At 39.9% G+C, this 12,995-nt stretch overlaps 2 protein-coding genes across 2 annotated transcripts in view; both read left to right on the top strand.

Moving 5' to 3' along the window:
• CHUK (component of inhibitor of nuclear factor kappa B kinase complex) overlaps positions 1–251 on the top strand; it is a gene marked incomplete at its 5' end in the record, with an annotated part of 33,751 nt that extends 33,500 nt beyond the window's left edge. The window contains one exon of the mRNA XM_079715353.1: positions 104–251. Coding sequence (XP_079571479.1) covers positions 104–133 — 30 coding nt within the window. The 3' untranslated portion in view covers positions 134–251. The remainder of the gene's footprint in view (positions 1–103) is intronic.
• A 3,492-nt stretch (positions 252–3,743) lies between these two features.
• The window catches only part of ERLIN1 (ER lipid raft associated 1), a gene marked incomplete at its 3' end in the record, with an annotated part of 33,894 nt that continues 24,642 nt past the window's right edge, over positions 3,744–12,995 (top strand). The window contains exons 1-4 of the mRNA XM_079698525.1: positions 3,744–3,871; positions 5,895–5,976; positions 10,357–10,403; positions 11,783–11,844. Of these exons, the coding sequence (XP_079554651.1) occupies positions 3,759–3,871; positions 5,895–5,976; positions 10,357–10,403; positions 11,783–11,844 (304 nt within the window). The 5' untranslated portion in view covers positions 3,744–3,758. The remainder of the gene's footprint in view (positions 3,872–5,894; positions 5,977–10,356; positions 10,404–11,782; positions 11,845–12,995) is intronic.

Raw genomic sequence — 12,995 nt, 5'->3', positions numbered from 1 at the left:
TTATAAAATGTCCAAATATACAGAAAACTTGCAGAAATGAACACCCATATACCTACCACTTTTAGTCAATATCTAATTGTAACTTTTTCATGCCTGGTTTTAGAATCTTGATTGGAGTTGGTTAACAGAATGACTTGCCACTTACTGACTGTCCCAAACCTATGAAGTTGTTGCTGCAAATGTTGGAAATTTGTTTTTCTCTTATGACACCATTCTTCAGACACCAATCAATGGAAGAAATGACTATGATCAGAAACTACACATGATTTCACAGTGCAATATTTTGACTCTCGGCAATTTTAACCTCTGAACAGATAGAATTTAATGAGTCAGTGGACTTGTTTAAATACTACAGCTACTTAGGAGCATCTTTGGAATCCATTTGTCTTCAAACTTGATAAAACATAACTTATTTAACTTGACTATCTTTCAACATTTAACTTTTGGGCATAAGGCCAAAGTAATGTATACAGAGAAGAAAATCTCAACTAACATGTATTCTAAGTAAAAATTGTTTGCCTGTGTTTCTGTGGAAGAGACTGCTTGCAAGTAGAATTGTACTTCTTGAAGAATAAACCCTACCTCCTTGTGTTGCACTCAACAGTGCTTTTCCTGGCATCATAAGGAGTTAGTTTAATCCCATTTTCAATTTCAATCCCAAATGCACATTTGACTGTACCCCTTTCCTACAGAAGGGATTGTGCATCTGTGCCTTTAATACCAGTTGATTCTTTCAAATCTTGTTAAGTGTGCTATGTGTATATGTATTTAAGATGTACATTTAATAATATCAAAGAAAAGATGCCTGTTAATTTATAATGTATTTGAAAGCTTATCTGTGTTTTCATTTGTATAAATGGGTCTTTTGTTTAAGGAATCTTTCATGTCTTGTCATATAAATTTATAAAGGTCTGTACTCCTGATCTGTAATTCCAAAACCCAAAAACCTCTGATAACAAGGTTTTTCATAAGCTTAGTGACAGAATTCACCTGCTTGCACATCCAACGTGAACTGACATTGAATCTATCCCATTTAGTGTGAATATCTTTTTTTTTTTTTTTTTTTTTTTTTTGCTGTAGAAATATTAACGTGTTTGCTTGTTTGGGGGTAGGGTGCTGCCACAGACCCTGCCTGGGGTTTATGTAGTATGGTATATGCACTGAATCACCTTTCTAAAATCTGAAAATTTCATGATTCTGAAACACCTGGCCCCAAGGGTTTCAGATAAAGGATTGTGGATCTATCATCTGTTAAATAATTTAGAAGGTGTTACTTGTTTAAAAAAAAATGTGAAATTCTTTTGTATTCTAGACAGTTTTTCACTTTGTATATTAAATAATTTTTAAATTACTTTTTGAACCTCTGTTCACTAAAATCAGATTATAATAATTGAATATGCTTTGGGAAAATGTGAAGATTCTATGAAGCAGAGTTGGAGCACAGAATAACATAATGGGCTCTCAGTGTACTTTGCTTAGGAATGAAACAGGACTTATGGTAAAGACAGTACTGGGTAGCTTCTTTAATATACTCTTTTCTCCTGAGATGTCCTATCAACACTATCCATGTCTAAAAACTGTGCTCATACCTTGCCCTATAAACTGCTGTCTTAGTTACACCATCCCCATTTTTGCTAGTAGTGTCATTTTCCCAGTCATCTAAGTTTGAGACCTTGGGGATGTCTTCTCCTAACTCTAGTCATCTGGTACTACTGTTTCTCTGAATATGGACATTCTGACTACCAGCTGTTAAAATAGGCAGTCTCTCTCTTGCTTCTCCAGTTCTAGAAGGTTTTAATCAATAAACATTTATTGGGTACCTATTGCTTGGAAGATATTGAGCAGAATGGGAAGATCAGAAAAGTTAACACAGGCAGTACAATAAGAATGTTTATCTGGAATGAAATTATTGTTAAAGGATTTTTTAAATGATCATGCATTTTCTAAATATTGTAATAACTGATAAAAGATCTGGTAGAGGGTGGGGCCATTTTTATGGTTTGTGGCTGATATGATCTCAGGCTAGCCTGATCTGCGTGATACGTAAGGGCAAGTGGTGTGAGTCAGAACAGTCTTATAGTGCGATCACCTCAAATTTGCTTATGATACATGAGTTGAACACTATTTATTGGCTGACAGCGTTTCAGAGTTAAGTGTCAGTTGTGCATTATATCCATTTCATTCCCTAATTCAAGCAATATTATGAAAAACTAAGAGAATCCATCCAGAAAACAGAGGCTGGACAAGTTATTTTTTATTCTCTTTGCTTTTTATCAGTTAAAATAGCTAAGCTCTGCAAATAACATTTATCTGGTACAGACAAGGTCCCATACATTCCTAGGTAGTAGAAGTCAAATGAATGATACAGGTAAGTGCATTTATTGAAGGGAGAAGGTACAGTGGTCTGGGAGGGCTTCCTTTAAAGAAGATTTTAATTGATTCTATTTACCTCTTCCCACTTCCACTGTTACTACCATTGTTGCAGTTTCCTAACAACTTGGCTTCCGTCTCCTGTCTCCACTGTAAGCCATTTTGTAGACTCACTGGCCCTAAGGTACTGCTTTCCCATACTTCCCTGCCCAAGAGGTTACAGAGCCCTCCAACCTTAGTCCACCTTGTCCTGTTGTGGTCCCACTGCTAGCCTTTCAAGGCTTACACCATTACTGCCCAACCTCTTCTAACATGCTGCCCTTATTTCCTTTGTATCCATCTTTCTTACTCCCATCTCTTACTCTTTCACTTTGTCCTTTGTTTCCGGTAATACATGCAGATAATGCATAATTTAAAAGAACAGAAAAATATGTAGTGAAAAGGAAGTCTGTCTCTATTCTCTAGCCATCCAGTTGTCCCTCCCCACAGAAAAAGTGCATTCGAGCCTTTCAAAATCTGGGCCTAGCCTAGCATCTCACTCCTTTCCGTCACACAGGCTTCAAGGAAGCTCAAATGCTCATTGTCTTCAGTCTTCCCGGAGGACCCTCCAACACACGCCCACGTTTATGGGCTTATTAGTTTATTCTGTTCTTATTGCTTGGATGGCTTTCATAAAGCCCTCACTGGATCAGCATTCTGGCACATTAATAGGTGACTGCACAAGAACACGCTGACTAGTCCCTTGTCTCAGAGGTCCTCTCCGTTCCTCTGCCTCCTTCCTTACTCCACATTGCCGATTTCCCGTCTCTTCCGGAGCAGGAAACCAGCAGTACACAGTGGAGAGCCCACGTACCTTCGCGCGAGATAGCTCGGCGGGCGGCGGCGAGAATTTTGTCCCGTCCGCTCCCCGTCTCTAGTCGCGGGGCGAGCGCGGCGTCGGTGTGCGTGTCCGCGCAGCCGCAGTGCCCCGCGGGTGGGCGGGGCCGGCTGTTGGCCGCGGTTGGTGCGGCCCGGGTGGAGACTTCGCGTGCAGGCGGGGGGCGGTGCGTCACGGATCGGTGAGGCGCGGCCGAGGGGTCGGCGTCTGTCCGGAGTCTCCGGCTGGCCCCCTTCTCAGTTAGTGCTTTCCCCTGGGCGGGGAGGAGCGGCTGTTGGGAGGGGGGTGGTGTCAAGACGCTCACCGAGCAGGGGCGACCCACGGGCCGGCTCGCGCGGAGGGCTTGGCGACGGGGAAGCGGGCTCTGCGAGGAGGGAAAAGAGGCACAGGACTCCTCAGCTCGGCCTGCGGGAGGGGGCCAGGTCGCGGGAGGGCGAGGTGGAAAACGGAAGGTGGGCCTGTCACTCACGGGGCTGGGGCTCCGTTCCTTCCTCATCCAGGAGGAACTAGGATGAATATGACTCAAGCACGCGTTCTGGTGGCTGCAGTGGTGGGTCTGGTGGTTGTCCTCCTCTACGCCTCCATCCACAAGATCGAGGAAGGACACCTGGCCGTGTACTACAGGTGAGCGGCACGTGCAGTCAGCTCAGTTTCTAGAGCAGGTAGAAGGGAGACTCCCATTAGAGTCTAGGAAGTTGTTCCCTCTGCGGTGTCAGGGAGCTCTTTCCAGTCCTAGGAAGTGACTTTCGTCGCAGCTGTAGGGAGAGTATGGGAGCTGTGGCAGGCTTTTGCAGAGCATCCTCCAGGTGTTGGACAGTTTCAGTGCTATGTACATTGTGTGCAGAGGTTAGGACTCCCTGCAGTTGTTCCTAGTAGTCAGTAAATTCAGTCATTTGCAGAAAAAAATGAAGGGTGGAAGGCAGTGGTGACTCCACCTGTGGCTGAAGAAATGGTTAAATCATTGTTAAATTCCACACAGCTGTACTGGCTTTTAGTTTGCAGCTGTAGGTGCTGTTTAGAAACTCTGGTCCTGTTTGTGGTTGTTTCTTAGATTTTTTTTTTTTTTTCCTTTAAAAAGTTCTGGTGTCTGGTTTGGGCTTGTAAGGCCATTAAGACCATGACAGTTGTTAAATTCCTGGACCTTGGGAGACAAACACAGGATTGTGACAGACACATCCTCCTCCCACCTTTCCCTGTCTTTTCGAGTTGTGGAAAGCAGTGGTGTGGAATGTGTTGACCTCTAGCTGAGATGAATAGCTTTTCCTTCAACGTAGTTACCACCAGTTCTTTTGATATAGACAGAGGACAGTTTGGAGAAATTGCGATAACGATGTATTTGAAAGAGCTTCAACTTTTTGCTGGCTTCTGTCATCCCATAAAACCAATATTTCTACTTTTAGATCCATCCAGAGTCTTAGAAACAGTCTTCCCTGTGAAGCACTAATTTCAAATACAATTTTAGTGGTATGTCTTAGCAGGTGGGTGGTCTGGCATTTAAAAAATGACAGACTAGTCTGTATTTCCATCTAGTTCAGCATTGTCTTCCTGACAGTAAAGCCAAGGAAAGAACATTTCAAGGTATGGCTCTCAAAATATTAGGGATGGACCTCAAACAGTTAATCTTTTATTAGCTATTTGTTATGAATTCTTTGCAAACCTATTTATATTTTCAAGATAGGAAAGTAAGTTATATTAATTTACTATTCATTATGTAAAATAGGACTTCTTTTTTATATTTGCCTCCAAATTACCTCCTTTTTATAACTTGCAAGATGTGCTTTCATGTTTCTCACATTCCAGAATTTGGTGAACAAGTCCACACTTATATCTATCTGTAGTCTTATCCCCTCACCCTTCATCTTTCGTGCTAATTTGTTGTTGTTGATTTTATAGAGGCTTTATGCCCCCAGTATTTTTTTCTTTGTTCCAAATAAGTTTCTTTTTATATTTAAAAAATTGTTTAAATTGTTAATTTACAGTGTTGTGTTTCAAGTGTATAGCAAAGTGATTCAGTTATACATATATATGTTTATTTATATATATTATTTTTCAGATTATTTTCTTATAGGTTATTACAAAATATTGAGTATAGTTCCCTGTGCTATACAGAAGGTCCTTGTTGTTTACCTATTTTATGTATAGTAGTGTGTATGTTAATCGCCCCACATTTTAATTGCTTTGTACGTAGATTAAAAGAATCTTGAGCATCAGAAATTCTCCTTCCTTGAAAGCTTGTGTTATCTATTTTTTATTCAACCTGGTGATTAAATGTATTGTGTTTTGATCTGGCTCACGCTATGTACAATTAAAGTACATCAACTGAGAGCCATTCGAGTTTTTTTCACAAGTAGTTCTCAAAAGGTTAAAGACCAAAGAGAATCTTTATACCTGAGAGTGGTGCTAGAGACCCAGAGGTATGGTTGGTAGAACTTGTGAAACAAGGTGTGACGTTAATTTGATCTTTTCACTTCTGTAGGTGTGGCAGATATTTTAGGGACCAGCAGTTGTTCATCATTAGTAACTTATATTAGTGAGGCTTTAGTAGATCAATAGCATGAGTAAGAGTGAATATTTATTATAGCATTTTAGATTTGGAAAGAGAATTTCTCTTTTTATAATCCTGTCAAATTGAAACATCTTTTTGCAGGGGAGGAGCTTTACTAACTAGCCCCAGTGGACCAGGCTATCATATCATGTTGCCTTTCATTACTACGTTCAGATCTGTGCAGGTGAGTGATTCCTAGGGAAGCCCCCGCACTGGATAGACAGGTGCGAGCGGAACAGTGACCACATTCACGGGTGGAGACAGAGTTCCTTATTTCTTAAGCTAATGGTAGTATTTACTTAAATATAGGAGTTAGAAATTCAGAGTACAGTTGTCACAGCATAAGTTATGGTTTTGAACCACGTCACTCTCTTGAGGTATATGAGAAGTATGAGCTAGGCAGCTTGGAAGGACTCACTTCTCCCATCTATATAGTGGTATGCAGCAGGTTTTCTGTTGCTGCTGTCAAAATAAAAGCAGGACTTTGAAACACAACTAGAGATATAAACCAGTGATAACTTGGTTTAGAATGGTGTTTGGTTTCCATAGAGGCAAGCTCCTGGGCTACTGTTAACATGGAGGATCTGAATTTTTATACACAGCTTCTCTGCTTCACATTTTTGCCTGGTACATTAAGCATAATTTTATGCGGAACATTAGTGAGTGTTCTGTTTTGACAGCATCCCAGAATATCTTAAATAAGCGGCTGGTTCTTGAGAACAGACACTTAGTAAATACCTTTTGAGGTAACAAGATGACAAAACAGGATTAGATTGTTACTACTTTTGCAGGCACAGTGTGATTATAAATCTTTGGATTCAGAAGTTTGTCTACTATCCGCTGCTAATTTTTCAGGGCTCGGGAAAATTCAATGTATTTAATCTTGTAATTTAAAGTCTAGGCTTCCTGCTAAGTGAGATTTTCATTATGAATACTTAAATTCTCCAGATTTCCCTCCAATTCCCTTTTAGATGGCTTGGGGCAAGAATTGTGTCTGTTAAAGTGAAGTATAGTGTTCTTCCCCTAGTCAGACTGATTTCCATATTGTTTTTCCATATTTATTTTATTCACTCTTGCCTAGGCTGATGCTGTCACCTCTTCTCTCACCATCTCTCTCTTTATTCCTTATTTCCTGTCTAAATCTTGCCAGCCTTTTTAAGGCTCATCACAAATCCTTCTCCTCCTCTTCCATAGCCCTTAAAGTCTGTATTGTAAATTTTGGCCCTTGATCTTATTTCCTTTAATAATGTTGTATTGTTCTCTTAAGTTTTTGTGTGAATTTTTTTTTCCAGAAAGTCTCCAAGCTTCTTGAAGGCAGGGGTCATAACACATTTATATTTCTGACCTTTCTACTTGTGGTGAAAGTTGTTAAATTGAGCTGATTTCTCTGGAAGTGGTATGGTGTAGTGAACATGGGGCCAGAAACCCGTAAACTAGGTTCTGGCTCTGGCTCTGCCACTAATTGTTTATATGACTTTGCAGAAATCACTTAACCATTCTAGACTTCAGTTACTCCTCTGTGAAACAAGGGGTTTTATTTGCATGAACCCATCAACAGCTTAAGTAGTCTATATTAATGTTATCAATGGCATCATCAGACCTTAGAGATCAGGGGCTTTTTTTTTTTTTTTTTTTTTTGCGGTACACGGGCCTCTCACTGTTGTGGCCTCTCCCGTTGCGGAGCACAGGCTCCGGATGCGCAGGCTCAGCGGCCATGGCTCACGGGCCTAACCGCTACATGGCATGTGAGATCTTCCCGGACCGGGGCACGAACCCGTGTCCCCTGCATCGGCAGGCGGACTCTTAACCACTGCACCACCAGGGAAGCCCCCGGGGCTTTTTTACATCTTGTTCAAAGCCAGGCAGATTTGTCTCTGCCTTCTTGGAGCTTAGTATGTTGAGTCATACTGATGCAGAGATATATAAAAGAGATACAGACAATAAACAAATAGATTTTAGAGTTTAATTACATATATAACAAATACACAGTGTGTGTGTTTATATATTTATGTGTGTGTGTATTCATACATATACACACACACACACATAGAGTGATGAACTGTCATAAGAAATGAAAATGAGGGACTTCCCTGGTGGCGCAGCGGTTAAGAGTCCGCCTGCCAATGCAGGGGACACGGGTTCAAGCCCTGGTCTGGGAAGATCCCACGTGCCGCGGAGCAGCTAAGCCCATGCACCGCAACTACAGAGCCTGCGCTCTAGAGCCCACGAGCCACAACTACTGAGCCCGCGTGCCACAACTACTGAAGCCCACGCATCTAGAGCCCATGCTCCGCAACAAGAGAAGCCACTGCAATGAGAAGCCCACGCACCGCAATGAAGAGTAGCCCCCGCTTGCCACAACTAGAGAAAGCCCGTGCACAGCGAAGACCCAACTCAGCCATAAATAAATAAATAAGTAGATAGATAGATAGATAGATAGATAAATAAATAATCTTATTAAAAAAAAGAAATGAAAATGAAATTAGTAAAAAGATTTACTGCTGGAGTCAGTGTGACTAAATAGAAATGGTCTGTCTTTATATGCGAAACTGTAATGTTCTAGGAAAGAATTATATTAATAAAACCCTTTTAAGTTGTTTTCATAAGAATGAGATAAAGAAACTTTAGGAATTTTTGGATCACATTAGAAGACATAGCTTATATAAACAAATGGCTTAACAGACTTAGCATTTGAAAGGAATATTTAAGAAGCATCTTGGGGAAATGTGAGATCCCATATATGATGTAAGAAAAAAAAACTATGTTTAGAAAAATATAAAAACCTTCAGCCTTTAAAATATATATTTATATAACAAAACCAAAGACTTTAAAAATAAACATTCATACTGGGGAAATAATTTTTGAGGTAATATAAAAGAAGTATAAAAGTACATGAAGATAGGATGTTAAATTGAAGATTTAACATTTGAACTCTTTCCTAGTTCTACTTGGTTTGAAAATTGACTAGAGAATATCCTTTAGGTTTAAGTAAGAATGTATATTTAAAGTTGATTTGGAAGTTGAATTTGGTGAATGTTTTGAAGGAAATAAAATAAATTGAGCTCACCTCTATCAACTTCCCTTACTCTACCTAGATCCTGTCACTAATGTTTACTATCACCCTTTTAACCCCAGACTTAATATTCTATTCTTTTTCCTCCTGGAATTTTATATGAAACTAGTTATCAAATCCCTTCTCTATTGTATTTCCTGGGTTGAAAGCTTTAAATTTCCATGGCCTTTTCTTCATTAACCTAAATAAATTACTACTTTAGCTTCCCAGCTGGTTTTCTTGCCTCCAGATATGATAGATAATGAGAACCACAACACACATAAGCAAAGGAATGAAGGAAAAGTCCTGTTTTTGAAAGGTTTGTTTGTGGCTCTGTATAAGATGGACTAGGGAGAGCACAAGCCCCCCAGCAAACATTCAGGGCCCTCTACCTAACATCATCATGTTATGTTCTCTTCCCAGAGTTTCACCTCTCATCTATATTGTCCCTTCTGCTCCAGGCAAGCCAACTGCTTCCTGACACCTATACACACAGTTTGTCCTCAACTTTGTGTATTTGAATTTAAGATGCTTCTCTGCCTTATCTGTTCTTATTTCTCCTTCTCTAGACTGGGCTTATAAATATTTCACCTCAGAGAGCTTTTCAAATGATTATTTTACTCTATCACTTAATACCTAACAATTCAGTTTATACTCTGTTATTTGTACCTGTTATGGATTGCTTTGTAAGGATTTTATCTCCTGTGTTGGATTGTGAGCTCTTTGGAAACAAGGACCATGCTTCTTTTTTCCATTGTATTCCATAAAGTACTATGTTGCTGTGGGCTTAATATGGTGCAGTGTGTCCAGAATACACTCATTATGTGCTCGCCTGTTGGAAGCCTTCAAGTGCAATAGGGAGTCATTCTGGATCCGAACCAAGTTGTGACAGGGGCAGAGTAATTAAGTACCAGATGGTTGGTTCACAAGGAGGAAGCAGTGCTGATGGTGGCATTTCTGTTAAAAAGGAAATTGAGAGGCTGTCTGAGAAATCTGTAGGACCTGAACTAAAATATTGACTATAGCTTTAGAGGAAAAGGTTGGTGTTGAGCTCAAGGGCCCCTCTGAGTTGAAGACTGCTTGTATGCATATAATAGTTATCTCTTGCCTTCATTGTAACCATTAATATTAGCAGTGGAATCAGAGTTCAGAGTACAAATCCTAGCAGTAGTATCCTTGTGGGTAATCCATGTAGTTTGCAGTCCCAGGCCAGCTCCACGCAAATCAGGGACTGACTGAGAGATTGAACATTGAAACTTTCAGATAGAGCATTGAAGCTTTCCTGGTGCATCTTGACTTAGACATCAACTGTAAAATATTCTGTCTCTAGTCTTTCATGTTTGCCAGGATATGAAAAGAGATTGCTCTGATAGCTAATCTTTGGGGACTAAAATTGTAATGGAGCTCTCCTGTACTTACCTTTCAGCAGTTCTCTAGAGATTTGCCTTTGGGACCAGTGGTTCTTTGATGTTATGTGTGCTGAGTATTGATGAGATATTTTTTCCTCCCCAGACAACACTGCAAACTGATGAAGTTAAAAATGTGCCTTGTGGAACAAGGTAAACGTTCCCCTTGCTTACCACCCTCCCTTTGGTTCAGATGTATTTTCTGTTCATAAGCTGTGATCACTTAAACACCTTTCAAATAGGTATCATAGTAACCCAGGGGGATTTCTCTTCAGAGCATTATTTGAGAAAAGCCCTGTCTCCAAATAGGACCTTTCCATCTTAGGAGCCATTTGAAACTAACAGTAGATAGTTTAAAATGAAATCAGCTCACCTTGTCATCTGTAGTATTAAATGCCATCTAATTTAGAGTTTCTGATTCAGTAGGTCTGGGATGAGACCCGAGAACTTGCATTTCTAGCAGAAGTCCCACGTGATCCTGAGCTGGTCTGAGGACCTTACTTTGAAAAATCACTGCTGTAAAGTTTTGGGGCAAGAAAGACAAGCAAGGCCCAAATTATTTTTAGAGTATAATCAGTACATTGAATTGTATCAGAAGAAGAGTATAAAGTTCAGTGTATGTTTTAAATTCTGTATTTTAAATGACCAGAATATCACAGAAATGTTCTTAAAGAGGGAGCAAATTCTCTCTGTTTTAAGTTAACTTATTTGATACAAGTTGTCCCTAGGTCTATCTGTAACTTTTTTATGGATTCCCTTTAGAGATGACTCAAAATTGGCAGCTGATGAGATGTTGGGTAAATTTTATTTTTATCTTCATGCTCTCCTGTATTTGTCAGATTTTTTTCAGTGAGTAGGTATTATGCTTTTTTATCAGAAAAAAAATGTCGTTGTAAGTTGGTAGGAAGGCTTAGTTGTATAGTTTCAAAATCTCTTAACTTCATGTATCTTAAATTGAGGTTCACATGTTCCTCAGGGTCTGTGCTGGTAGGCCAGGAAGTATAGGAGGCCATCAATTAACAAGACCTATCTTTCTGGAGTGTCAGTTTTACTTCAAGGTTTGGGGGAAAATTCTTCTTTTCATATTAGAATAAATACAGATGAAAAGTAGATCAAGATAAAGCAGGGAATCAAAAGAATTTCAGCCTGTGGCTGGCCTCCATACCTCTGGGGAACCACTTTACCTGATTCCTTGATGGAGAAGTTTGAGAAGTGCACTGCCTTAGCTGTTGGCTTCATTTAATAAGGGCAAAGTGCTAAGCAGCTCTAGGTTATAGGTCTAGTCTTCCTGTGAGCTGATTTTGATCACAGCATTTACAGAGGTGAGCTTTTGGTTATGAGAGAGCCAGGTGAGTGTGTGCAGGGTCATTTGAGTAGTGATCAGTGAGGTCAGTTTAATCAATCAGTAGTATATGTCTTTAGATTTTCCTCCTAAATTTCTATCATGTGGGATTTGTTTGATGATGTAGAATTAATCTAGGAACATAATAGGTTTGTATTTGGCTCACATTTTTCCATTTCTCTGTTTTTAGTGGTGGGGTCATGATCTATATTGACCGAATAGAAGTGGTTAATATGTTGGCCCCTTGTGCAGGTATGGTACCCATCTATTCTGTTATAGTTATAATCAGAGTATCTGTAACTGAGAGCTTCTCTAAGGAATAGGAATAGATTCCCTAAGGAAAGTTTTATGACCTCATTCATTTCTGATATATATATTAAAAAAAATAATCACTGGAATATTTTCCATTCCTAGGGAATGGAGACAGAAATAGGTCACAAATCCTGGACAGAGTTGACTTTCTGCAACTGTATGGGTTACTCTGAGCTGAGCTGAGTGTATCTAAGAACAAGACAGTCATTGATTATTTCTAGAATTTCTAGAAAGTAGCATTTTATCCAGTCAGGATGAGAAATAATATCCTTACATGTTAAAAGTCTATAACTGATCAGCTCCTTGGCTACATTGATTTGTGACCATAGAAAAATCTTTTCTAGTTGAGATTTTTTTTTTTTTTTTTTTGTGGTTCACGGGCCTCTCACTGTTGTGGCCTCTCCCGTTACGAAGCACAGGCTCCAGATGCGCAGGCTCAGCGGCCATGGCTCACGGGCCCAGCGGCTCTGCAGCATGTGGGATCTTCCCGGACTGGGGCATGAACCCATGTCCCCTGCATCGGCAGGCAGACTCTCAACCACTGCGCCACCAGGGAAGCCCTCTAGTTGAGATTTGCTACAACTTGCAAAGCAATCTGAAAGTCCTCAGTGTGGGGAGAACATTGTGTTGGTAAAAGATGAAAACTCACAGAGATGGAGTACTGTTCAAATCAAAAACTTAATTAGGAGTTCTGAAGTAAGATCAACCTTTTTAGTGTTTGATTTTTTTGGTAATTTTTTTATTGTGATAAAATACATGTCACATAAAATTTACCTTCTTAACCACTTTTAAGTATTCATTGGACATTACATACATTCACATTGTTATGCAGCCATCACCAGCATCCATCTCCATAACTCTTTTCATCTTGCAAAACTGAAACTCCCTACCCATGAAACAAGAACTCCTCATGCACCCCCTCTCCCAGCCCTGGCAACCACCATTTCTGTCTTTCTGACATTTCTGTCTGTACTTTCTTTCTCTATGAATTTGACTACTGCAGGAACCTCCTAAATGGAATCATATAGTATTTGTCTTTTTGTGACTATCTTATTTCACTAAGCATAATGTCCTCAGGGTTCATCCATGTT

Source organism: Hyperoodon ampullatus (assembly GCF_949752795.1).
Source record: "Hyperoodon ampullatus genome assembly, chromosome: 1".
Taxonomy (NCBI): Eukaryota; Metazoa; Chordata; class Mammalia; order Artiodactyla; family Ziphiidae; genus Hyperoodon; species Hyperoodon ampullatus.
The sequence above is the reverse complement of the archived record's forward strand: the minus strand, read 5'-3'. Positions and strand labels throughout refer to the sequence as shown.